At 55.4% G+C, this 26,523-nt stretch overlaps 5 protein-coding genes across 5 annotated transcripts; 2 read left to right on the top strand and 3 right to left on the bottom strand.

Annotated features, from left to right (window-relative positions):
- Positions 1-93: 93 nt before the first annotated feature.
- On the bottom strand, positions 94-708 carry MAM_06601 (sulfatase domain-containing protein; the record flags this gene model as incomplete). Its single annotated transcript, XM_040825399.1, has 2 exons — positions 94-361; positions 476-708. The coding sequence occupies 2 exons, from the start codon at positions 706-708 to the stop codon at positions 94-96; spliced, it is 501 nt and encodes a 166-aa protein (XP_040676610.1).
- A 3,481-nt stretch (positions 709-4,189) lies between these two features.
- Positions 4,190-5,359, bottom strand: MAM_06602 (nitrilase; the record flags this gene model as incomplete). Its single annotated transcript, XM_040825400.1, has 1 exon — positions 4,190-5,359. One exon carries the CDS (start codon positions 5,357-5,359, stop codon positions 4,190-4,192), a length of 1,170 nt encoding a protein of 389 aa, XP_040676611.1.
- Positions 5,360-12,850: 7,491 nt separating this feature from the next.
- Positions 12,851-14,407, top strand: MAM_06603 (Fringe-like protein; the record flags this gene model as incomplete). Its single annotated transcript, XM_040825401.1, has 1 exon — positions 12,851-14,407. One exon carries the CDS (start codon positions 12,851-12,853, stop codon positions 14,405-14,407), a length of 1,557 nt encoding a protein of 518 aa, XP_040676612.1.
- Positions 14,408-15,479: 1,072 nt separating this feature from the next.
- MAM_06604 (Methylated-DNA-[protein]-cysteine S-methyltransferase, DNA binding protein) lies at positions 15,480-15,840 on the top strand (the record flags this gene model as incomplete). Its single annotated transcript, XM_040825402.1, has 2 exons — positions 15,480-15,616; positions 15,678-15,840. 2 exons carry the CDS (start codon positions 15,480-15,482, stop codon positions 15,838-15,840), a joined length of 300 nt encoding a protein of 99 aa, XP_040676613.1.
- Positions 15,841-16,856: 1,016 nt separating this feature from the next.
- Positions 16,857-22,334, bottom strand: MAM_06605 (kinesin; the record flags this gene model as incomplete). The annotated part of the gene is made up of 3 exons (XM_040825403.1): positions 16,857-21,628; positions 21,714-22,037; positions 22,172-22,334. 3 exons carry the CDS (start codon positions 22,332-22,334, stop codon positions 16,857-16,859), a joined length of 5,259 nt encoding a protein of 1,752 aa, XP_040676614.1.
- Positions 22,335-26,523: the final 4,189 nt, after the last annotated feature.

The raw sequence follows: 26,523 nt of genomic DNA on the forward strand, positions 1-26,523 counted from the left end.
CTCGCCAGTATCTTTGAGAGCCCTCGTCCCAGGGTATGCTCGAGCGCTGGTGGACAGGAGACGATTAGCGATGCGGCACGACGACATACGAGGTCAGACGGAGCCCGGCGACTTGCCTAGATTCAGCTGAAGCCACACGTGGTACCAGATGGCCCCCACGGCGCGGTGAAGCACATCCTGGATGAAGAAGGCGACGACCAATATGGCGGTGCAGGCCATCAGCGCGTTGGTCGTCCCGCTCGAGGCGACCTTCCTGGCGCCCGCGTCAAAGGCGACCGAGGCGGCATCGGCCCATCGGATTTCTACTCCCGACTCGCAGAAGAAGCTGACGAGCGCCGATGCGGCGATACACGTCGGGATGCTGCGCGGGCGAGAAAGTGCGCCTGTCAGTATCTAAGCTGGGACAGTCCGCCGGAGACGAAGGCCTGGCGGTGGCCGATGCGGGCAGGTTTGAACAGCGCAAGGGGGTGTGTACCTGATGAGGCACGAGACGGCCGCACACAGCTGGGAAAGTCGGCCTCGTTTGTGCTGCAGAAGGGACCAGACGAAGGACAGGACAAGCAGGTCGGGGGCCAGGAAGAAGGGGACGCAGACGAGGAACGTGGCCCAGGGGAAAAAGTGGGCGTTGACGTAAAGATGCACCGTCTTTGCGAGGACCACGGCGACGAAGAGGATGGAAAAGACGAGACGACGCGCAGCCGGCAGCATTGTGAAGAGCGTGGCACGACACTGTTGATGCGGATGGGATTGCTTTCTGCACGTAGCTTGCGAGGCTGGCTTCTACGGGCAGCGAGATTGATTTTGTAAATTGTCCAAGGCTCCGGTCCACACGCATGTCGACACGTTTACGTCCGGGGCTCATGGCCGGGGCCACGCTTCTGCTTTCATACGACTACCTTGCGAGAGTGCCGCATCTATACAAGGTCCAGCTATGTCATGGTTCTGGCATGGCGGCGGCCGCTATTGGGCGGAAATGTCCCGATATTGGTGTGGTGGACGGCCGCATATTTGCATCTGGAAGCGTGCAAAGCGCCCTAGCGTCGGGGGCGTTGAAGAAGCTATTGATTGACTGAGACGTTCCTGATTCAGACAATGTACGTGCGCAGAACCGTGTATGACGGATGCACTATGCACATAGGTGGCCTGTTGAAACGGGCGAGTAATGGCCATCACGTGCGGATGGAGAGCGGACGGGTACAAGGGTCTGGCGCACGAAACTAATTACGTATAGTCTATACTGAATAGCAACGACAGATACATGTTCACGATGCGCTCTCAACCTTGACTGGCACAGAAGGAATCGCCGGGTGCAAGGCGCCGTCATCCCTGCCTCTGCGTGGACGAGCTCTCGCAATCATTCATTCCAGCATACACCATACATGGTACACCGGCACGTAGGTCGTTGCGGCAACTCCAAACTCTCTCTGCAAGGAACGCACTGCGGTGCCGCCTGCGGTGGCGTCGAGCAGCACGCCTCGGCCGCTGGGCTTGGCCTTGCGGGGAGTCCCAAATTTACCGATTGCTCGGGCCGTGAGACAAGAGAGCACAAGGGGGCTTTGTGACGGGGCGCTCTGGACTCGACAAGATGACCAGCAATGTCTCGTATCCGTCCGCCCCGTGGCACCCAACTCCCAGTGGTTGCGGCACTTGGGGTTGGTGGCGCAGATTGACGGCCAAGTATCGACGCGCTAGGACGTTACACCGTTGACATGTGGCGTATTTGGACGGTCAAAAGCACAGGCGCACTAGGGCAATAAAGCGTTTGGCATGGTGGCGCTATGTGCGGCGCGTCATTCTGGCTTTCCCTCTGGAAGCTGTTCGCCCCCGTTCCAGGCCGTGGCCTACGTCCCTTTGCTTTTGTAAGGGGCAAAGACGCCAACCAGTAAGCGACCCTGCACGAGACGGATGCTCAGTCCACCGACAATGAGTTGTAGGAGTGAAATGCCGGTGGTTTCACGACGGACGCCGCCCTTCACACAGCCTCGCCGCGACGAGGCGCGAGCACAAGGAAACGCGGGACTGGAGCCCGTATCTGCTGTGATGCTCCCATCCATCGGTCCGGGACTCGACTGGGAGGGCACGCAAACAAACGTCACATCACATCAGGTGCGCAAACGGGTTCGTCGAGTAGGGTGTGTGTGCGTGGCATTGCTCCCTTTGGAAACTCGTGATGCAAGCAAAGCAAATCGGGCGCGGCGCGTGCGCAATTGCCGTCTTTGGCCCTAGCCGAATAAGCGCGGGTCGTGCTATTCGTGCTACCAACCCTATCTATTCGTGCTACCACGGCTCGATTTAGCCTAGTGACCAACTGCCCACACCCCACCATACATTTTCACATACACCCGCATGGTTGCGCCTGCTTTTCAGAAATTCAATTGGTGTTCAAATTAAATCTATTATTTTTTCAACAACGCAAGCCCGGGCGAGCGCCGGCAGCGCTCAAATCGCTTAAAAACGCGATTTCCGGTGTTTTTGATGAATGTGCACACATTCACAGGCCGTAGTTGTTCCGCTGCCCGGGCCGTCAATTGTTCCACTGCCTCTGAGGGCGCTGCCCGGGCTCCCAAGGGGTCATCCATCGAATCTGCAGCGACCCTGATACTGCCGCTTGCTCTGTGGCTTGTCTACTTATTGATTGAGTTTGTGTGTTATTTACAGCGTCTATCGACCGCTGCCTCGACCGTATTGCGAGTCTTCATCGTCGGGCGGCGTCTTCATCGTCGGGCGGCGTCTTTATCGTCGGGCGGCTTAGGGTCATCAAAAAAGGGTTCAGGCTGTGCTTTAGGGAAGACATCAAAACTTGTAAATTCAGGTAGATAATTGTTATCCATTGAAGATATAAGAAAAGCAGTATTTTAGCGTGATCGTAAGGTTCAAAATTGAGCTCAATATTGTACAATTTGGCGATGTTGTTGTAGAGTTGCAAAAAGGCCGCAGCTGCAGCCTAATTTTTTTTGTTGTTGTGGGGCATTTTTGTGAGACTCTGTAGTTGCCAGGGCAATGTATGTGAAATTATATGGCGGGGCGTGGCGGGTCAGGGTGTAGGCCTAAAATCGGGGTGGGGCGGTAGCACGAATAGATAGGGTTGGTAGCACGAATAGCACAGCCCATAAGCGCGGCCAATCAGCGTCGAGCAACCGCGAGCCGTGCCGCGCCCCTGTCACGGCCACCATTCCGGAGTGAGCAGCCGCAGGTCGACGTCGGCGGAATCAGAGGAATGCAGGAGGAGAAATTTCCGATGGATGCACTAGACGGCATTTTGCGCCACATAACTATCCTGCCAAGCTGTCCAGCGAGACGAAAAACCCCCCTTGGAAACAAGGTCCAGCCTTGCGACTATAACAAGTTGGTTATTAAAGACGCAAAACAATACGTAATTTCCCCCAAGTTTTAAAAGGGTCCCTGGCTCATGAGTCACGGCTCGTCTGTTCTGCTCATCAAAACCACAACTCACTCCTCCGTGCCCCTTAACAGTGAGCCGTGTGGCATGACAGGAAGCGTCTAGAGCTAGTCATTTACCAAAGGGAGCATGCGGCTCAAACTAGGCTGCGAAACCATCGTCCCTTTTCAAGCTCAAGTTGCTACCCCACAAGCTGTGACTTGCTGCGAATGGAGGCAGTCAACAAGCACCAACCAACGCAAGGGGCTCCTGACCATGGACTACTCGGCCCTACGACCAACCCCTCAACCCCTGCAAAGAAGAGTTTGCCGACGCGCCAAGCGTGGCCGACCAATCAAGGGTTGGATTATAAACTGTCAAGCTTTCAATCGAAATCAAGTGGCAGTGACGATGATGACAACAACGCTTCTACGTGGGCTTTTTGCCTGTTCACGCCATACCATGCTGCCACGCCGTACAGCGTGACTGACGTGCTCGAGGCATTTGACAGACAGCACGGCTCCCCATTCAGAGCCCAGACTGTGCATCCCCTGGGCTGTACGTGACTCGGGCAGGGCATTCATGCGACAAGGGGTGGTCACGGCAGAGCTCGACAACCACGGCATACGGAATGAAATAAGTAGCACATGTAAGTTATGTTGCGCGGGCGATTGCGCAACTCGGTAGACGCGAGTCTGCGGGCAATCAGGCCACGTCCCTGAGCACTTGACCGTATTCAAATAGAAACGAAAACGAACTCGTGAGTTTGCCCCGGCCTGAGCGACTTGTGGCAGACGCGACGTGATTTTCTCAGCCTCGCCCTCCCCCTCCGTCCTGCACTCGCGCCAGCTTCGCGTCTCCGTCGCTCACAAACGTCGCTGGAGGCTTGCGTGCGGTGTCGACCCTCAAGTCGAACACATCCAGTCGTTGATAGCCACCGACGACGTCGTGGTATTGCTTGCCCTCGATGCAGTCCTCCACATCCAAGTCGGCGTACAGGATGCCCTCGGCGTCCTGCAAAAGCCGCGCAGGCTCCCGGACCCCCGTCTCGTCGTCGACCGTGAACCCCGGCAGCTCCGCCCCCGCAGGGTCCAAGAACATGGTGGCGCCGCGCTGCGACTCTCGTAGCACGCGCCTCATGTGCGACGAGCCGCCCGAGACCTCGTCCACGGCGTCTTCCCCGAGCACGCCGGCGCAGAGGACCCCGTAGCACTTGGCCTCGAAGCAATGGCCAGCGGCACGGATCCGGTTGGCCGCGACGTTGTCGTAGTCTGCGCCGCGTCGTCGAGCTGGGCCCTCGGCCCGCGTCGTCGGCCACACAGCCGGCCACGTCGATATGTGAATCTGCTCGCCTTGGGCCATGAGCGCGTACCTGGCCAGCGGGTTCGTGTTCTCGCCGCAGATCAGGTTGCCAATCTTGCCGAAGCGCGTGGCGGCCACTCGCAGACCGTGGCCGTCGCCGGGTGCCCACGTGAGCTTTTCAAAAAACGTCGGGACCAGCTTTCGGTGGTGAAGGAGAGGCTCGCCCTCGCTGCTGATGAGGAGGTTGGAGTTGTACAGCGTGCCGCTGCTGAAGTCGACCTTTTCCGAGAACCCAAGGCTGACCATGACGTTGGACGCCTTTGCGGCGGCGCAAATCTCCCGAATCTCCTCTCCACCCGCGTATATCGACTCTTCTGCCATGCGCCTGAAGAAGCCGTGGTTGGCAGTCGGCGCACGCACGGCGCTCCACACGGGGAACGCAGGTATGTACGTCTCCGGGAAGACGACGAGGTTGGCCTTTTGCGCCGCCGCCCGCTCAATCAGTCCAATGGCCTTTTGGGTCGTCTTCTTGGCCGACAGGAAAATGGGCGAGACATGGCAGGCCGCGACTCTTGTTACGGGAGCCACCATGGCGTTGGCGAGTCGACGTGTCTGAGGCGAGGTTGGGCTGGATGAGGGGGCTTCAGGTCCAGCAGCGTAAACAGAAACAGCACGCATACTCGTGCAATCTGCGTGTCTGGTAGTACAAAGGCTGAGCCAATCGCCACGTCGGCGCTTGTTCTCGGTGCCGCCGCGACCCTGCGTCTGTTGAAGCAAACGGCTCAAAACTCGACTCGCCTGCGGCAAATCCAACGCACAAACGCCTCGTGTTGGCTATCACGGTGCCGTTGGTGCACTTCTCGCCGTCTACACGTGCCCGGCAGCACTCTTGGGATTTCTGGGTCAACGGGGGGAATCATCCTGCTCAAAGGCAGCATCCTAACCCCTACTGATATTGTGGCAGGACGTCAGGGCTCGGAGCAAAAGAATCAAACTCACAGGCGACATCGTACGGTCCCGAGGCCCTTGGTTCCTCCACCCGAAGGACCCGCCAAGGAGGGTGTCGTGATGGCTGCAACCTTTGCGCACTGCAGCAAGTCATGTGGTCGAGGCTCTTGACCGCAAGTGCCGTGTAACAATGGCTCAATCTATCCATGATCCCGTGTGGCGTCAAAAAGGTCCTCCAAAGCTTCAAACCTGAGGACTTGACCTACGAGCTCCATGTATACTACATATACGATGTCTCCTGTGTCCGTAGCCTTGGTCGAGATGACGGAGGCATCTAGGTCCTTGGTGCCTTGGGCCTGTGGTAGCACAATGCCAACAGAGGTTGCAGAATCCCGGTTCAGCACACATTGCTGCGAAGGCTACAAATACACGTGTTGGAATAGGCGAGGAACTACAGTGGATAACATTTCGGAGAACTATACAAGAGCTGAAAATGTACTTATGCTGAGGATATCCCCTGACCTGAGTGTTGTGGGTTAAGGAATTGACAACTATCGAAACTATACCTTCTGCTATTTTGACAACATGTCCGATACAAACCTAAAACCTAGTTCAAGTTCCACGGGAGTATAGCATGAGCTTTTACCAAGAATCAACGCCTTTTGAACCTTGCCAACCTGGCCAAAGTCGGCGCTTCACATATCAAAGTAGTAGATGCCAGTGCTACTCACGACACCACGTCCGCGCTCCAGACGTGACTTGATTCGCTAGGGTGCTCGTCTTGTCTTCTTGCACAAACTCTACCCAAATCAGGACCGGAGAGATGTAGTCTATCCACTTGGCCTGTGCAGTGTCAGGTGCATCCTGCCTTGTTGACCTGGTGTTACACGGAAAAGCCTCGACCGATGACTAGCCGCAATGCACAAGGGTTGCAGCTATCACGATGCCCTCATAGGCCACTGTTGGGCTCGGGCACCAAGGCAACAAGGCACAAAGAAGCATCACTCCTTTGCTGCCTAGTCAGGTTACACACACAAGCACCATCATGTATATAAAGCCCTCGTTGGTCGAGTCCGTCAGGTTGAGGAATCAGGACCTTTGACGCCCTACGATATTACATGTGAATATGAGTCATTTGCTCCAAGCCCTGATCCCCAAGAGCAGCCCTTCTTACACCTGGGTTTAACCCGCGGCTGTGGCGACATTGTCGTCTTGACAAATTGGCACTTCGATCCTTTCATACGTTCCCATTGCCGCCCTGCCGGAGGGGGTCCCAACTCGAGACAAAATACCATGTGTCCTGCCAAATGAGGACGAGTTACCCGAGACCAAAGTCGGTAATGAAGAACCAAAGGCCAGACTGGTGGTACGTGTGGCTTGGGTCGCATCTCGAGCGCCGCGTATTTGGAATTCCAGCATGAGAAAAACATGTCAGTCCAAAGCTGTGGCAGGTCATCTCGATCGAAAATAAGCGCACAGTCACTGCTCCTGGGGCGTCCGCCGCTCATAAGACGCAACGACTGGGATACAAGTGAGCCCGGTTCTATGGAGTTTGAATACCAGGTTCCATTCCCGGTGTCCGAGTGCCATGTATTATGCACATCTCGTTCTAGGGCTTCACGGGCCTGCCATTCCATCATCCTCTCGAATCATCAAGATGGACTAGCCACGTAAGGGATGTTAGGGTTCCTGTTTAGGGTTCCTGTTTGAGAACTATTGTATTTTTTTTTTAATTCGTTCTTTCTCTCTCGAGGTGACGTGGTGACGTCCCGTCCCGGCTGGGGCAAGTGACGACGCTGGTCGCATCATTCGTCGAGTAGCTTCGGTCACGGCGGTCGTATACCACACGGCCATGTCACCAATGTAGCTCTGGGAATTCAATGCGACACGTGGTCGCAAGTAATGACCACCACCTCTTCGAGAACTGTAGCAAGAGATGTCTGCTTTCTTTGCTGAATTTACGGAATGGTCAGCAATACACTTGGCAGCACCTCGTCTTGCCAACCACACGCCGAGATAAAGACTTCAATTCAGCCCAGCGAGCGGGGGAGGGGAGATGCGCGGGACATACGAGACAAGCCTTGCGTGCCGTCCTTGCGTGCCGTCCTTGCGTGCCGTCCTTGGGGCATAAACATGTCCGCCAAAGAAGTCGTGCCCCGATCGTACAGCCAAGCCGTTTACTCTCTTGCTGATGTTGAACGTGAGTGAACTGGAGGTTTGGCACAAAACCAAAGAGAGGAATCGGCGGCCTCTCCAGACGGCCCCGGAGAGCACCTCACTCCGCCTAGTGTCATGCATGACCTGGCGGTCAGCCTGCCCGTCCGCCGTCTACTCCACACAAGCAGCGCCTCGGGATGGGAAATCAAGTGTAGTTTCTGCGGCGAGAAGAGCTTAGTCCAGGGCGAGTTGATGCCATGTTCGGGTCCGTCCCCTATGTGGCTGCTTTATACAAACGGTCAGCATTTCGAAATTAGCAGGGGGCTCTCTCTCCTCGTGCCGCCTTAAAGCATTCTTGGTGAACCTAAAATTCACGCCGACGCCGCCTATAACTCGAGTCCCACGCTAAAAAAGCGCCTGTAGATGCTTCAACAGGGTCGAGTTGAAGATTAGCACCACGCGACGGTTGCCCCTTTTCCGCGTTTCGCAACAATGCCAGCAACGTGAGCTACCGCTGCGGCGGAAAGACGCCAGTTCTCTTCACGGTCATGACACCCTTGGCGCTCTTGGACGACGTGGGGGGCAGCAAGGCCATTGACCTGCAGAGCACCACAAGGTCCCCCTTCCATCTCGGACTGCTGCCGCTAGAGAGATAGTAGGGTAGCTTTTTAATCATCAACATGATGCTCCCTCGTACGGGGCAACGGGAATAGCCTCACGGCAGGCGCGCGCTGGCTGCGGCAAGTGCGGCCGATTTCTTATTGGCTGGTCAGCAGAGGGAAAGGGGCCTAAGTACCCCGTACGTACCGCCTCAATTTCCTCGAACCCCTGTCTGCCTCTGCCTTGGATTCAAGCAGCCCGCTCCACCAGTTCAAAGCGGGGCAAGTGCAAATTTCATGCAGCAATGCGCCTTTCGAACCGCCGCCCGCTTGCTAGTCTGATACATGATACGTACTTTAACATCAACAGAGGTGACCGATATTTCGATACTTGTGCAGGAAATCGTGCAAAAACGCGCATCAATCAAGTCCCGGGATCACAGCCGGCAGGCGCAGGGATACCATGCGCGCCATTTTTGGCCCTGTCCCAGTGCCCCAATCCATACATTCACGTGAGTAGCTTGAGGGTGCCGATTTTGTGTATTTTTTTTTTTGGGCCTCGTTTGCGAAGCAAAAGCGCAACAGTCGTAGAAGCGATTCCTAAACGACGGGACGTATGACATCTTGTCTCGTCCAGCACCGCTACATGTTCCGGGATAATCTAGCCTACACGTAAACTCTTGCTTCCAGGCCAAGTCGTTCTGCAAGAAAGCCAACAAATGGAAACAGAATGCTCGGCTGGCTCATGCGTGCCAGTGTACGGAGTAAGGACGACCAAACTCGAGGTGTAAAGAGTTCTGTGACATGTCAGAGCTCTGTGACATGCGCAAGGACTCCATAAAACTCGTGGCAACAACGAGTCGTCGGGTACGTGGAACATGGCAGACGCAGGTGGTATCAGCACGTTCATAATTCCAGAAACAACCGAGGATCACTATGAGTTGCTGCGCAACTACGGAGTACTAACTCATCAAGTCCACTCTTGGCGGCTGGCGGAGATTTTCTAACCCCAAGTGTAATATATCCAAGACATGACGCAGTGGCAAGGTTTGGACAGGTCAACTTTACGGGTTAGCAGGTTGGTTGATACAAAGTCGGGATATCCCGCACACTCTCTCTACGGGGGCGTTTCTGCGCGTGGCTTCAGCCCCGAAACAAGGCTGTAACGTCAAACGCCGACAAATCACGAGAGACAGACTCTCCGCGTGCAGCAGGAACACCAGACCAGGGGACCACTCGCAACACGGGGACCATGGAAAGAAAGCTTGTCCTTATGCCCCTGCCCGGGAAGGCTGGAACAAAGTCCAGCCCAACTCGACAGCAAGGGTTGATTGATCTTGAACGCCACCAGGTTGATTGGTGGGGCCGGGAGTGTTGTTCAGTTTTCTCCCCCATCATGTAGTACTCTGTGCCGAGAGGCAGTACGGCGGTGGGTAGTCCTCGAGTAATTGTCGCAGGGGAGAAACAGGGTCGGAGGCGGAGAGACGCTGCCATGTGTAAGTCGAGTTTGGACGACTTCGCCTCAGAGTCGCCCTGTTATAAATTTGATTCCGCTGAGTGATAGTATGTAACCTCGGTCCTTGAATAAAGTGCCCGCGTGTTGTGGTTGGCTCAATTGGAAACCCATCCGGCCTAGGTGACGTGACGTGACGCGAGACCTGGGCATGTAGATAGCCAAGGGGAGATTAATTGTACCCACTCAGCCTGCAACCAGCCAAATTGTGAGTGGATACACATGTAACTTCAAAAATGGATCGAAATCCTCTGAAAGGCAATGGTAACGTCAGGATGGAGTAGTACTCGCTGTAGGCCAGCCTTTTTCTTCTCTAGTTTTCTATTTTTTGACCTTTCTTTTCCGGCGCGGTGGATGATCAGGCTGCAAATTTCTCGCTCATGATGAGACACAAGTTCAACAATGTGAGCACGTGTCAACAGTTCGACTCATGCAATGACGTCGATGCAGGCCGTGGTGCGACCCAGGCCGCGTCCACGTCTGTGGCTTGCTGGAGTGTTTCGGTCCACAGCACAACCACGGCGGAAGGGAACGCGTCCGACTGTCCATCAAGGCCCGGTTTTTTATTGCCGTTAATGTGTACACTAGGCACAGTGATTGAAATACGTAGTGCAATGGAGAAGATGGCGGAGGGCGGGCTGGCTGTCCTGGTCATGCCTGAAGATCAGTTCGTTCGCCGCGCAAGCTGGCAAGAGTGGCAAACAAACCGTGCAACCCAGTCCGTCTCGGCATGCGAATCTGGCCTCGAAATGTCATCGCGCACTGGGCTTCGCTCGGGGTTGTTGCCATGTGTGTCCACGAGGCGAATATCACCGACCCCGGCCGTTGAGATGCACGCAAACAACCAAGGGCGCTCGAGGGATCTCCAGGTTTGTTGCTGAGGTTTGCCCAGATTCTGTGGCAATTTGCCATCAAAGCCAAAGGCAGAACCAGTCGACTTGGTCTGTAGTTGGCGCTGTGCTGCCCGTTTCCTTGCTGGGAAGAAATGTAGTTAGATGCTCGTTCCTTCGGGCCTAACAAGCACCGACCACCTACTGCCTCAGGCTACACGTCATAAGGGCAATGCAGGGGCAGATCTACGTGCATGCATAGTACTTACCGACTTGGGACTCCGTACCTGGGAGCTTAGGCACTTAAGTTCCTACTAAGTACTCAAGTACTTCAGAGGTAACCAGTGGATGTACCGCATACCGAGCCCACATGTTTGTGACAGGCAGGATGAGAGGTAAGTAGTTCTCTAAGAACTAAAGTACCCAAGTAGTCAGCACTTGGTCCAGCAGTGGCACCCCCGACGCGAGCAGGTGGCTCCATTGAGGCGGCTTCGGCTTCACTATCATTTCATTGATATAACAGATGGTTGGAACATCGGAGGCATTGCCGCCGTGCGTGGTGTATGTACCTAGGTAGCCCAGCGCAGAGAAATATGGGAACAAGTCGAAATCGAAATCCAAAGTCAGGTGTGGGATAGTCTACTGAGTAACTTTCTAAGTACTTTTAGTACCTAAGAAGTAGCATGCATGTGTACATCTGCATTCTCCATGTGTACTTACTGAAGTACTCGGGGCCTCGAGTGCCTCCCTGTTCTATCCCACACGACCTCCCTAGATACTTAACTAAGTACCTAAGTAGATAGGTAAGTACCTAGGTGATTGGTTTGCTGCCTACCTAGGTACTTAACCCAGGAACCTAAGTAGGTTTCCAGTACATGGGGACCATGATACCGGTAGCACGTACGGAGTACGACTGTGTTATCCGATGGCTGGATCGCCTTGGCGATCCCGCGGCATCGGGGAGCAATGCCAGTTGACGCAAGTACTAATACATGTATGTATGTGCCGAGGACCGCTAATCCCGTACCAGGCGCCGCCGTACCACAAGTGCAGGCTGGCCCCGTATTTTTACAGGGGCCCCGATAGTAAGGGCTGGCTTGTTGCCTTCAAAGTCCCAGAGCTCAAAGCGCCCCTGGACAGTCGGACAAAAGACGGGCTGGTGCGCTTGGAAAACGGGAGCGCGAATCGATCAAAATCCTGACTCTGAGTGCTAATGACAACCAACCTAGCACCTGGCTATGTACGGAGTACTCCCTGACAGGTCTGGTCTGCATTTGTCCGTATTCTGAACTTCAGACGGGACTTGACTCGTTCCTTCCTCGACCGTGTTTCCCTCACACAAACTTTGCGCCGCACAAACCTTGCCCTCGCTAACATCTCGTCCACTTCCATTTCCATTTCCACTTCCGCTTCCGTTTCCGCTTGCACTTCCACTTCCCTTTTCGCATCGCCCGTTTCTATTTCCTATTTCCCATTTGCCATTTCTCCTCTGCATTCTTTTCATAGTTTTTTTCTGCTTCTGTTGTTGATGCTGTCTTCACCTTTCTACGCCGGTCGTCGAATCTACACATCGACTCGGGATACCAAATCCCCCTGCCGCTCTCTGTCGCTTTCTCTCTCTCGTTTCCATAGCATTGCCGTTGCCTGAGCACTCACACGTGTCCTCAGTCATCGAGAAGAAGGATTCATTTTGGGACTTTCCAGTTGCTGAGCGCGCTAGAGTTGAAGGTGGCGCGCCCCTGAAAGAACAATTACGTTCTGTTTTTTTTTTCCCTCCCTCCACTGCTCTTCAGTCCAGATCGGTGCCGCCGTTGCACCGCTCTGCTACTCTGCGCTTGTTTTGCTGGCAGTCCGTTCTCTATTTGCCATTGGCACTTCTTGCTTTTTCCGGAAACAAACCAGTCGACGTCACAGCAACTTGCCAAGCAGACATCGTTCGTGCATGGTTCATTGGTGACAGTTCCCGCCCCTCAGCTTCCGCTCCATGCCTCACCGTGGTCTACAAGGACAAACTGCTCGACACATGATGGGGGTGATGCTGACAGGGCCCAAACGCTCCATGAAGATGCGAAGTCTATTCTACCGCTGCCTTCTCGCCGCATTTTGCGGGCTTTTTGTTCTTATGGCCTTGTTCCGGAAAGAATCCTCGTCGGTTCGGTCTGAACTCTTTGGGAAGCCAGGCATCAAAGCCAATGTGGTCCACCACCAGAAACCCCTCGAGGATCCCAGCTCGTCTTTTCCTGTGACTGGTGATCACAACATCAGTGGCATTCCAAACAGCTTCAGCCTCAACTGCAGTGCCGATCTGCCACACCTGCAAAACATCATGAAAAAGTACAACCTCGACGAATCACTCCAGTACCTGAAACGCTACATTCGATTCACCCGCGTCGAGGGCCTAGAGCGGAAGCGTATGACCAAGGTATCCGAAAACTTGCTCAACGCGGCCTTCAAAACCATCCACGTCAACAAGCACTACTACCCGCAGGATTCCTGTGAAAAGCCCCTCGAGGTGCAGGTTCCCGCTTCCGGTTTGCCTTCATCCGTCAACGCAAGCGATTTCATGTTTGGTGTCTCGACGACCTTTAAGCGATTCATGGACCCGGAAACCACGCCAATCAATGAATGGATATACTGGCTTACCGACAGCCGTGGCCACTCCAACGGCGGTAAACTGCTTCTCATGCTACTCGATGCTAGCGACGACAATCTTCAAGAGGTTGCCAACTTGCTCGGCGACGTTGGCATCGACGTGGACGTCTATCGCTCCGACTCTTCTCTGGAAATGGCTGTTCGGTATCTTTCCCTGGTCCCTACGCTCTACACGCATCCCGACGCCCCGAGAAAGAAGTGGCTTGTGACGTGCGATGACGACACATTCTTCCCCAGCATGCATGAGTTGATTGAGAGACTGGGCAAGTTTGATGACACCCGCGAGATGTACATTGGCACTCTGTCGGAGGACGTGGGGGCCATTGAGCGTCACGGCTCACAAGCTTTTGGGGGTGGAGGTGTTTTCCTGTCGTTACCCCTGGCAGAGAGGATCACTGAACTCTTTGGCAGTTGCACCACGGAGCAGAAGGTTCTCGAGTCCAACTCGGGATGGGGCCCGCAGGGTGACATTCTTCTCCGCAAGTGCATCTACGAAAACACGCATACTCGACTGACGAGCTTTTGGGATCTCTGGCAGCTGGACATAGTCGGTGATCCCTCTGGGTTCTACGAGTGGGGCATCAAGCCGCTCTCGCTCCATCACTACCGCGGCAGCGGGTGGCACAAGGCCAAGCCTGGCATGTACACCAAAATTGCCCACACGTGCGGCGAAGACTGCACGCTGATGCGATTCCAAACCGAGGACGACTTCATAATTTCGGGATACTCGATTGCCCACTATCCAGAGGGCGTGACGTTCGACCCAAATCAGATGGAGGCGACTCTGCACGCAGCACCAGAAGACAAGGGCTGGAACCTTGACTTTATGATGGGGCCAAGTCGGCAGAATCTCGAAAGGACGGGCAAGAAGATTGCGTGGCAACTAGAAGAGTCCGAGGTGCAGTCGGACGGCTCTGTGCTGCAAACGTACACACGGAAGCACAAGGACGAACGATGGGTACACGCGGACAAACAACCCATGAGCAACATAGACGGTATTATCGAGCTTGTTTGGATTCCATCATGACAGCGGCGTTGGACGAAACTACTTATGTCGTTTGTTTCATGCCCTGAATTTTCTGATTTAATACCGAGCTGGTTGTTGTACGCCACACCAACATGTCAGTACCTGTATTATTATTTTTTTTCACACCAGGACGACAGGCGTGGTGGGAACAAGCAAGCGACAGACAGGGCCACGTACAGAACGACTCTGGTCATGGACACATTGAGCTGGCGGACACACGCACTCATTAGACGGTCTGAAGTGTTTATTTGCAGTCATGTGCTTCTTTATGTTTTGGCCAAGTTTTTAAACCTTTCATGGAAGATGGATAGCCAAGGGCAACGAGGGTCACGATTCGCCTCGGCGCACTTGATGTTTTTATTTATTCGGTATACCACATGTGTAGGGCCGGCGTTTGGGAAGACGGGACTGGTTTCACTCCAAAGACAGATATCAGATCAGGTCTGGGAACGATGGGTATTATTTTCTGTGCCGTGTGTTTGGTGGGACATGTGTAGCTGCCCGGATCAGGCCTTGTGTACAGCAACAGCAGTTGAGGATGGACGGGCACGACGGGCACGACGGGCCCATGCGGTGGATTAATTGTAGCGACACCCCCCAAGCAGCGCAAATAGATGATGAATGCATTGATGGCTGGTGCCCAAAGGTGTCGTTGATGTCGGCTGCAGGAGTACACGTTTGGATTTCCGATTAGCTCAGGGGCCACCAGCCAGCCAATGGCGCTTGGCGTACGGCGCACCCCGTCGACGCGTTCATTTGCAGTGACGCGTCACGTGTCTGTCTGGACGGACGCCCTCGCTCACTCATCACTCGCTCACTCACTCGCTCACTCACACACTCCCGCTTGCGGCACCAGCACCGGCACCAGCACCAGCGACGGAATCCAGACCACAGGCAGACCCCATGGCGCGCTCCGACGAGGCCGCCGCCTTCTCCCACGCCGTCTACAGCGCCGTGCAACAGATTCCCCGCGGCAAGGTGACGTCGTATGCGCACATCGCGGCGCTCGTGGGCACGCGTACGTACCCCCCTCGCCTCGCCTCGCCCGACGGACGGGACGGCTGGACGGACGATGGCATCGTCGGCTGACGCGGACGCGGGCGCGGGCGCGGGCGCAGCGCAACGCCCCCGCCAGGTGGGCACCTGCTTCAACACGGCCAGCGTGCCGTGGCAGCGCGTCATCAACGCCCGGGGCTTCATATCGCCGCGGTACGTGGCGGCCCGCTGACCGCGACCGCGACCGCGACCGTGGCTGACTCTCAGGCCGCAGGTCCCGCCCGGACGGGGCGCGCGAACAGGCCGAGGCCCTGGGGGGCGAGGGCGTCCGCGTCGTCCGCGGCGCCGTGGGCGAGCTCGCCGTCGACGTGGCCGAGTTTGGATGGTTTCCCGACGTCTTGCCGTCCGAGCGGGCGTGCGCTCGCCGTCGCCGGTGACGGACGAGAGGAGCCGCCGCAGCCGCAGCCGCAGCCGCAGCCGCAGGGCTGACTACGGGGGTCCGTCTGTTTGCGCAGCAGCCTCGCACGCTGCTGCCGACGACACTCGCGCCCGGCCTGCAAGGCCTTTCTTGGCCTTGGCCTCTCGTCGTGGAAACCAAGCCCCTGCGGCAGGGTGTTTGACCGGTTGCCCGTCACATGTCCGCCCCGTACCAACGTTGGCGCGGGCAAACTCGTCCAAAATGTAGCATACAGCCCTCTGCCGGGCAAAGAATATATTCAATCTTTTTTTCTGTTATGCTCTGCCCTCTCCATGTGTATAGAATACTGCAGTACGTCGTGACTTGCCGCGGCGGGCCGCACATCCGCCTCTCTAGTCGCACAGAACCCATTCCATTCCCAGCCCGTCCTCCACCCGCCTTCGCTTCCATGAATTGAAACGAGAACCAAAAACACTCAAATCGATACCCGTCTATGTCTTCCCACCATGCACCGACATCTTCTCCTGTAGCATAGGATACGCCTTGATCGTGGTATAAAGTGCAGAGCGGCAAGGCATTAATGAATACGACGGTCCCAACGTACAAACAAGACGAGAGAAAAAAAGTAAGCACGACGGACGCGAAAAGGGGATATATAAACTTCACTCGTTGCCGCCAGAACCAACAAATGCGCAAACCCAAGCAACGCTTCGCCTGTGTTGCGCCCATCAAAAGCGTCACGGATGCGCAACAAGCTAAACAAACACATGGCGAGCCGGCTTTAAAAAAAAAGGAAGAAAAAAAAAAGGACCTGCGGGTCCTACCAAAGCAAGACCTGGAAGGAAGAAAGAATGAAATAATCAAGACACGGATGCAAGTGTGTAAAAGGAAGCAAACCAAAACGGCATCATCATTGGCAATCAAGAGGCTGCCCCAGCCAGCCATTGCACCTCTTCAAGTCGTCGTCAAGCTGCGTTGAGAACCATCATCTCGGTCCTCTCGCGCCGTGGATTTCCAGAGAAAGCTCAGCCCCGCCTAGAAGCAGTTCAGACTACCCTTCTTCTTCTTGCCCTTGTTAATGGCATTCATCCTTTCCTCGAGCTGTTTTCTAGCCAACTCGGCCGCCTGTCGCTTCTTTCGCTCCTCCTCGACCGCCTGCATGCTCCACCGGTTGTCTCGTGGCGGCTCCGCCTGTCGTTCCTTGAGCTCCCTGAGTTCGGCCTCCAGCTCCTGCGAGCGCTTCTTCCACGTCTCGCAGTCCGCCTTGACCTTCTTCGACTGCTTCTCGAGGTCGGTGAGTGCCTCCTCGAGCGTCTGCGTCAATTGTCGCTCCGCGTAGAGGTGCTTCTCGATGGTTCTGATCCGAGCTTCCGGGTCTTCCGTCAGCTGCGAAATGTTCACATTGTCCTTGCTGACAGGCCGTCCAGGCGTCGGCGAGCTGGGCACGCCGCTGTTGGTCGGAGACCCGCCTCTAGCCGCAACGTTGGGCAGCGGTGGCAGAGGGATGGCGGGCGGCGGAGATGGCAGCGTCGTGTGGGAGGCGCTCTTGCGGATTGTCGAGTTGGAGTTGGACCGCTTGACTTCGCCCCTGTTGGAGAGTTCTTGGTATTTGGTCTGCAGCGCTGCGTACTCCTCCTGGATGCTATCCAAGTCGCTTTGAAGTTTAGCCCGGGCCGCCGTGGCCTCTTCGAGCTGCACGTTGCGCTCCGTCTGCAGCGTGCTCAGCCGGTTGTTGGTCATTTGCGCTTCGTCAAAGTTGTTCTGCAGCTGTTCCTCGAGTTCCTCGACAAGGCGGCTGTTCTTCTTGTTGCGATCTTCCAGGTCCGCAAGCTTCGTCTTCACAGCATCGAGCTGTTCGACAACGGATGTGGGAACGGCGCCGCCACCTTCTGAAAGCATCTCTGCCAAGCAAGACTTGGCGGCCTTGATATCGCCAAGGGCATTCTCGCTGATAGAGGTGAGTTCAGCGACTTGCTTCTTCATTTCCTCAGTCTTTTGTTGCTCTTCCGAGAGTGTCTTCTGAGACGACAGAAGCTGGTCGATTCTTTCCGAGAGCAGCTCTATGGTAACGTCGACGCCCATACCAGTCGCCACCTGGGTGGCAATCTTGGTGAGCTCGTCTCTGGCCCCTGATAGTTCCTCTTCGAGCTTGTGCATGGAATCGGTATGCTCTTGCAAAAGAACCTCGGCCTGTTCCTCGTAGCTCGTCTGCTCATGCGACTTGAGGTCCGACATCTCCTTCGCGTGTCTGTCTCTGGCAAGCTCCAGGGCTTCTTGATGCGATCTGGCCGCCTCAGAGTGACTGGCGACCTGGCTCTCAAGGGATGCAACCAGCTCTCGGTGCCGCTCAAGCTCCTCCACGGCGGCCTTGTGAGATTTTCTCAGTTCCTCCACATCAGCCTGGGCATCCGCATGCTCACGTGCCAACTCCGCAATCTTGGTAGAATTGATGTTAATGATGGCCTTGTACTCGTCAATTTCGGTGCGCAAAAAGTCTATCAGTTTCCTGTCCCTTTGTTCCGTGTCTTTGACTGAGACTCCATTCGCCGTCTTCTCACTGGCCATGGACTCGTTGACCTTATTCTCTGACGAAGCGAGTCGTGCTTCAAGTTTCGTCATGTTGGCCCGCAGATCGGCCTCCGTCTTTTCTGCGGCGTCCATGACCAGCCTGTGCTTCTCCTCCCATTCGGATAGTTCTGACTCAAGTTCCGAAATTCGTTGCTCTCTTTGCTTTGCAGAATCGTCAATGTCGGCATCAACAACTTCGCCGGTCGTAGGGGTGGCTGGCGCAGTCTGGAAAGAACCACGCAACTCATCTAGCTGCAAAGTCAACTCCTTCTCTCGCGACTCATGCGCCTCCCGAATCTGGGACATTTGTTTTTCATTTCTCTCGAGCTGATCACGCAAATTTGCAACCATGGACATGTCCATCGGGCTGGCCTTTAAGCTTGATCTTTCGCGTGTCAATCCCGAGATGATGGTCATCTTAGTCTCCATCTCCTTCTTGACCGACGCAATGTCCGCCTCCAACTCTAGGATGCGTTCACTTCGGGAGTGGAGTTCATGCATGGCGGAATTCAGATTGAGCTCGAAGCTCTGCATAACTTCAGGTTGATTCTCAAAGTTCTCCGAGGCAATGTTGCGGAGCGAGGCAAAGCAGCGATGGGCACGATCGATAGCCAGGAGGTTTTGACTAGATTTGCGACGAATGACGGGGGTAGTGGTTCTCGGTGACGTTGCCTCGACGGCACGTGCCTTGGAAACCTCGGTCTTCAGTTCTTCCACCACATCCAGCGTCTCGTTGTGCGTAGATTCTAGTTCAGCATACTTCTCGGCAAGGGTCTTCTCAGCGACTTCCTTTTCCTCCGCCAGCTTGCGTAGTCTCTCGATTTCTGCAGTCAGCTGTTGATTTCCTGCTCGTTGAACTAGATCTTCACTCGAAACTGCAGGCTTGGTGGTCGCCGTGTCAGCTTCTGAAGTCAAGTCAGCAGCCGAAGTGTCCATGGTGGCCGGCGACTCCATTGCCGAGGACAGCTCCGACGACAGGGACCTTGACATGGATGACCGAGGTTCATCTTTCAAGTCGACCGATTTACCGTCCGACGTAAATGAATCAGGACGCGTTTTCGGCAGGGCCGACGCAAAGACTGCAGAATCGCGGACTCTGGGCCGCTCGGGATGCCGTGCCTCATCAACCGCGTCTTGCAACTCAGACAGCGATCGAAGGGTTTCTTCGTACTTGGCCTGAAGTTGGTCATAATCCTGGATGGCGGCCTCATGCTCAACGCGGAGATCAAGGAGTTCTTGTGTGACGGCTTCCCGTTTGTCGGCAACGTACTTGCTCTGCTTGGCGTTTCGAATTGCGTTTCTATTTGTCAGTTCCTTGGCTTCCCCTTCGACGCCACGCCGCGCCGCATTGTCTTGGTCGACATCCGAGATGACCTCTCCGTCTGCGACATCCAGGACGTGGTTCTTAGAGCCGGCATCATGTGCATGCTCACCATTCTCTTCCGGTATTGGCCCATCAAGCTGACTCCTGCGGCTGACATGTGACTGGCTTCGCGAGTGGTCAGTATATCGACGGCTGTGATTTGCCTCATTCATCATGGTCGGCTCTGGTCCTTCAGCCTTGTCCGGGTCGACGTGATCGAGCTCATAGAGGAGGGCATCCAACTTCCCCAGGCTGCGCTGGCGCTCCACCACTGACTCCAAACGATCAATCTCACGCTGCATTAGTTCGGTGTCCTGATCTGCTTCGGCCAGACGCTCCTCGAGCGTGGAGATATAATCTTCGCAGGCGGCATCATTCTCTCGGACTCGCGCAATCTCTTTGCGGAGTTCCAATATAATCGTAGCATTCTTTTCTTCACCGCTAGTATGACCATCCAGCTTGACTTCGAGGTCGTGGAGGTAGTTTTCAGTGCTTGCCTCCCTGTCCATGAGTTTCTGAAGACGAGCCTGTAGCTGGCTGTTGATGGTGTCCACATATGCGCATTTTGTTTCCTTCTCCAGCAGCGATGTCTCGGTGTTGGAGAGTGTGGATCGGGTGCTGGACAAAGACTGTCCCAAACTCTGAATGGTCTTCTCGTACTCGAGGACAACCTGTTCGACCGCCTGCGCAAACGAATTGGATCGGTTGAGCCGATCGTCGGCTGAGTTTGCACCACTCTGGCCCGCCTGCTCTTTTTCGTGTTCTCGCGCCCTCGCAAGCTCGGCAATCAGTTTGGCATGTCGCTGGCTTAAAGCACTGTAATTTTCTTGGGAATCCAGCAGTTGATTCTGAAGTTCTGCTTCCCGCTCGCCTGATCTGTCAGACCGCTCATTCGGCGCGGCATTGCCTCGACGTGGATTGTCGTCGCCGCCATGTGAGCTTCGAATCTGATCTCGCAGGAAGGACACCTCTGCTCGCAGTCGCTCGATCAGGGCCCTGCTGTCCCCATCATCGACCTGCTGGATTCGCGGCTTGGACTGAATTGCCCTAGCACGCTGTGCATATTGCACCGTGTTCAAGGTCTCGCTTAGGTGGAACTCGGCAGGGGTGACACACGCAATCATGTAGGTGATGGCATTGCCACCGAGGGAGTCTTGCAGAAGGCGTGTCAGCTTGGAGTCGCGGTACGATACGTGTGAGCCAGATTGACGCGAGGATAGCTGGCTAATGACTTTGCCCAGCGATGCCAGACCGGCATTGATGGAGATGCCTTCCTTGGCTCGTTCTCCGTGCGCACCAGTGTTTTTGAGTCGCTCGCTTCCGGCAAGATCAACAAAATGTAGTTTGCTGTCCGTCGTAATTACCAAATCCTGACCACTCATGGCCTCCAGGGGCATTGACGCTCGTTTCTCTGCGCCAGTTGCCGTCTGAAGCTTGCTCTTGCGCTGCACCAAGTTCAAGGAGAAGACGGCGTGGGAGCGAGAAGACTTGGCGTTGATTGCGGTTGCGTCGGTTTGGCGGATGCTGGAACCAAAGTTGAGGGCGTTCATGAGATCCTCAACGGAACCAATGTCGACTTGTCGTAGGCCGGTGAGAATGATGTTGCCCTTGGTGTCTTCTCGAATGGCGATATTGGTTCGCTCACCGGCGGGAGTCGACTCGGGCACAAGTAAATCGCGCAGCTGCTCGTTGTAAATTTCCACATACGTCGCTTTCAACGACCAATTGCGGTCGCCAAGAAGGTTCTGATGGTTGTTGTAGGAGCGCGGGCTCCGCAGACTGGAAATGGATTGTCTGCTGGATGAGGCGCTGCTGCCTCCGGCGTTGGACACATCAAGTTTCTGGAACAGAGCAGTGGCTGCCCGGGGAAGCACGCCTATGAAAGGATAAGTATGGAGCCTGCTGGACGAGTGACGGTGTGGTGTGCCGAGGGGGACCTGCTCGGAGGGCCGATGCCTTACCAATCATTGATTCGTCTTGGTATTCACCTGGGTTGGAGGTGCCCATGGTGTATGACTTTCCAGCTCCAGACTGTCCATAAGCCAGAAGCGAAACATTGTAGCCCTGCGTAAAGGCGTTGACTGAGTCGGCCAAGTAGTCCCAAATCCCATGTTGCATCACTTCGGGGCTGAATACGCGATCAAAAACGAATATCTTCCTGCCTTGAGGGGAGTCTATGGCCAGGCTGGTGTCGGACGTGGTGTGGACCATGGAGCGCTGGAAGCGTTGTGGGATGAGATCATAACCTGGGTCGTCGGGTTTCAACGGCGGTCGTACTCGCACGGCTACACGAGGAGACGGTCAGCAAAGCATGCGTCATGGTGTTGGTAGCTCACACGGGAGAAGCCATTTGCGCATGGCATTGAACGGTTTCGAAGGGCAAGCAAAGCATCAAGCCAAAAGTGTCGAGTGTACCTACCAACTTTGACAGCTGTGCGGCTCTCGTCATCCGAGGCCCTGCTAGCAACACCAGCTTTGCTGCTCATGCTCAATCTGCTGGCACTCCTTGGACCTGGTCTCACGACGGCGCTGAGAGGTCGGTCTCGCATATGAAGAGGCGACGCCGGCGGCGATGATGCCATGGCGGAGAGAGGTCAGCGGCACTCGGTATGGCCAACGAGAAGACCCGAGTACAAATAAAGACAATATTCTTCCCCTAAGGGAACTGGAGCTACCATGAACAGTAGTGGGTGTGCTGGAAACTGGGAATCATGCGAGGGCCGGTCGATGGTCTCGGACTCGGGCAGACTGAAGCCTGGAAAGAGCCCAGCGCCGCGGCGCCACGTTGTCGTAATTTTGGCGAAATTCGACAGGCTCGCCAGTCGCGGACTGTTGCCAATGTGTGAAGGCACGGGGGAAATTAGAATACGTATGTTTGTACCGAGTGAGTGAGCGGGCGTATGTATGTACAGGACGGTAGCGTTGAGTGCGTCGTGAGATGGAAAGACTGGCGTGGCGTGGACGGGAACACCGATGGGGGGGGGGCTTCAAGAGCTGGGTGGTGCTGGAGGGTCCCAGAGGTCTCTGGGGGCGCAATCGGGCGGACTTGGGTGGTCTCGACTGCCCTCAGTGCTCAATTGGCCGTGCTCCAACTTGCTCGACTTCAAGCCGGGGGGCTCGGTCCCTGGTGCGTCGTGAACGGGCCAAATGAGGGGGAGGGAGACAGAGAGAGAGAGGGGGAGAGCGTGGCCCAAGGGGAAAGGGGATCGACCAAATCGACATTGACGGCGACGGGCGGCGGGCGGCGGGCGACGAACCTTGAAGGTCTGGCTGGCAAAGAGCGACCAGGGTCCAGGAACACGAGATGCTTGCACGAGTTGACGACGCCCTTGGGCGCTTGGGGGAGGCTAATTAAACACCAGGCTGGAAAATATTGGGTGGCCGGCTGGCAGCTACATAATAAACGGCAACTAGCCTGGCATCTGGCTGGCTGGCACTTGGGTGGCACCTGGCCGGCACCTGGCCGTGCTGAACTTCGCGCAGCATCGAGCACCCCGACAGGTTGCGCCAGCCGGCCCACGTTTCTCTCAAGCAACAAGGCGCCGGCGAGGCCAAACAAAGCAGAGTTGGTTGCACCACGAGTCCACGACGGTCGGTCTGGTGCCCGGTGCCCGGTGCCCGGTGCCCCCCAAAAGATAACTACACGGCCAACACAGTCACAAGTCTGCTCAGACTGGGCCCCGTTGGCGTTCAGACGAGCTGCTTTGACTTGCCGCCGAGTGGAGAGTGTCCCAAGCGTCCCGAGACCACGAGCAAACGACTCCCGACATGCTGCCTCTACCAGCGTGCAGCATGATACTCCTTCCCTGGCTGCACACATACGTAACTCCATGTCCTCCGTACTCCGTTTCTAGGGCCTCTCTACTCGGGGTGAACTACCGAGTGCACAATTCCCATTTCCGAATGTACCGCATCATGGGGTTTTGTCCCTTTGCCCGCTGCAGTCAAGTGCAACAAAGGCAAAGATGAAGCATTGGCACGCCCAAGCACGAACGCGCCGCCGTGACGTCTTTGCTTCGCTTTGATGCATTCTCGAATACGGCAGTGCCGTTGTCTACACCTACAGAGTAAAGATCACAAGGCCGAGGAGTGCAGGCACACCTTGGTCCTCTCTCCTCGGTCTACGGAGTACAGGAACAAGAACCACCAAGCGAACAAGTTTACTTAGGTACCTATGTACTTCTCAAGTACGTACCTACAGGCCACCGCCAGCCTGTACTCCGAGTCCAGACTGGGCCGTTGATTGGTCAACAGCCCCTTGGCACCCTGACAGCCAGCAGGGATCAGCCACCATATGGCCAAACACAGGAAAAAACACAAGTTCTTTTGCCACATTCGATCCCCGTTGCTCTCTTGCGCTTCCGCCGTACATGTCTCTCGTCTGATTCAGCAGCAAACTCGCCCCATCAGCTGCCCGCTGCCGCTACTCCGTTCTCCGTGCATGGTCGGTACGGAGCACCATGCGACGGCTTCACTTCTCAGTAGGAGGCAAAACGATGGCCACGCGAGCCACACATGACAGACCAAGCCCAAGGTTTCAGGGGCTCCGTCAGCGTGTCCAAAAAGGGTGGTGGCTATTGGCGGCGAACTCGGTACCTCGCTTTGTTTTGCTCCCTCGAGACTCGACAATCAAAATGGCTGATGGCGGTTTGCCGGAACCATGATCATTTTGGAACATCTGAAAGCTGAAGTGCTGGTTGGCTGTCGTCCTCTGTGGGCTGCCATCCCCATCCATTGGTGCAGACAGGCAACAGGGTGCCAAACTCTGCTGCAGACTCCGTACGGAGTACGGAGAAGTACGTACTTGTATTTCATTTTAGTGCGGCGTGCCCACGGAGCACTACTAACTACCAACTACAACTACAACTCCCGGCCGACGAGATGTTTTTTTTTTATTTACCGACCAAGTCACAATGCACGCAACAGATTTTCCCAACAGGCGCCAATGCAGTGGCGCCACGAGCCGTGCCCGGACCACAAATGCCCTTGGTTGTTTGTTCACCGTCCGGTTAAAAGGAGAATCTTCAACAGGCCAAGACTTTTGAAGATCGAGTGGGTAATGACGGGCCAGGTCAGCGGTTCTCTGCCTCTGCCTCCGCCTGGCCGCAGGCCCGCTCGGCGACTACCAGCCATTGCGGACTCCGTGGCGGCATCACTGATGACAAACAAAGTGAGCCGCATTGAAATCTACCCCGAACCGAACCTAGACAATCTACGGAGTAGTCCCCCTTCACAAGCCACCAGGGAGGCTGCTCCGCTCCGGACCAACGGGCTGCAGCAGATTCACCAAGAAGCCGCTCGACGTTTTTAGTTTGGGTAGTTACTTGGGAACGGAGTACGGGCGTCCCGTTTGGGCAATCCGTTCGTCCGGCCATTCTTGTGTCGACTATCCGAGAAACTGCATTCACGTCGTGGTGTCTGGTTGCTTTGCAACTGCTTTCGCATACGGAAGGAATCCCATACAGGACATTGTACTCTATCTGAGACTCGCACTCCACTGGCCGTGTCTCATCCATCGATCATTCGGGCATCATGGATCAACCAACGCGACCCAGCTTTCTGGATGTGACAAGACGTCAAGAACGAAGAGCACAGTCCGACAGCTTCGTAAGGGGGATGTCACAACTCGCAGGCCTCCATGAGTCAAGACACATACCGACACTCAGGGACCGTAAGAGCGAGACCTAGCAGCCATGCTACCTTGCCGCTGTCCCGTCCTAATCTAGACAGAACTAGCGTAGTACACAGAAGTCAGCAGAGACAAGAGGACTTCCCGAAAAGTTGGAAGACAAAGACTTCAACGCCCTGGCTACGCCAGCCTCGTCTAGTATTTTCGTCCAATCAACCGCTCCTGGCCTCATGTCAACTTGACAGACAGAACTTTGTGACTGGTTCCCCATACTCCGCAAAATATGCGTCCTTCCAACGTGACACATTTCACCGACAGTCGCGATACCCGAGCGGTATCAGATCATTGTTTGGATTCGGTGACTTGTCAACCCGTTAACAGGCCCTAGCCCTGTACTACAACACTACCTCCCTAACTTGTTGGCTTGACCAGACTCAGAAGAAGCAAACGTGGCTTTGCGCGGGCTCGACAACTTGGAACCCGCTGCATTACTACTGGTCCTCCGCATAGGTCATGGTCAAAGAAGCAAATCATGAAAACGAGAATACGTACCACCAGACTCTGCTCTAGCCAGCTGTCGATCGTCCGCCGCCAATCGTCAGCTGCAACACATCCCAAGTCTAGCGTGGGTAAAAAGAAACGCCACGATAAAAGGGAGAGGAAAAGGTCATGAAAGGTGACGAGATATGCAGCCGGCTGCCAGGGGCCTCCAACGCACTGTATTCACACAAGACGGCGAAACTGTGCCCGATAGCCACAGATCACCATTGCATTGCTCTTTGAAGGGAGGAAATAACTACCTAGGTTACTAGGTACGTAGCAATGCTGCACTACAGTAAGTATCCTTATCATCGGACGAAGCGCTAGTAACTACGTACTGTGCACAAGATGTAGTAGTGAATGGGTCCGACCGATATCAAGTATGGGGTAGGCGGCGACGCAGCTCAGCGTCGCACGTTTGCCTCATGTCGCTGGGCAGGTTATATACTCCGCATGACCATCGTGCATACTCGTGTCCATTGCTCGACAATGCGGAGGTAATTGTAACTTGTAAGGCACCTCTTTGTTTCATGCAAGGCAAGACAAAACGCCGTCTCCATCGTGCAAACTCCATCGAGAGAAGAGAGAAGACACGAGAGATG

This window comes from Metarhizium album (genome assembly GCF_000804445.1).
Source record: "Metarhizium album ARSEF 1941 chromosome Unknown scaffold_22, whole genome shotgun sequence".
Lineage (NCBI taxonomy): Eukaryota > Fungi > Ascomycota > Sordariomycetes > Hypocreales > Clavicipitaceae > Metarhizium > Metarhizium album.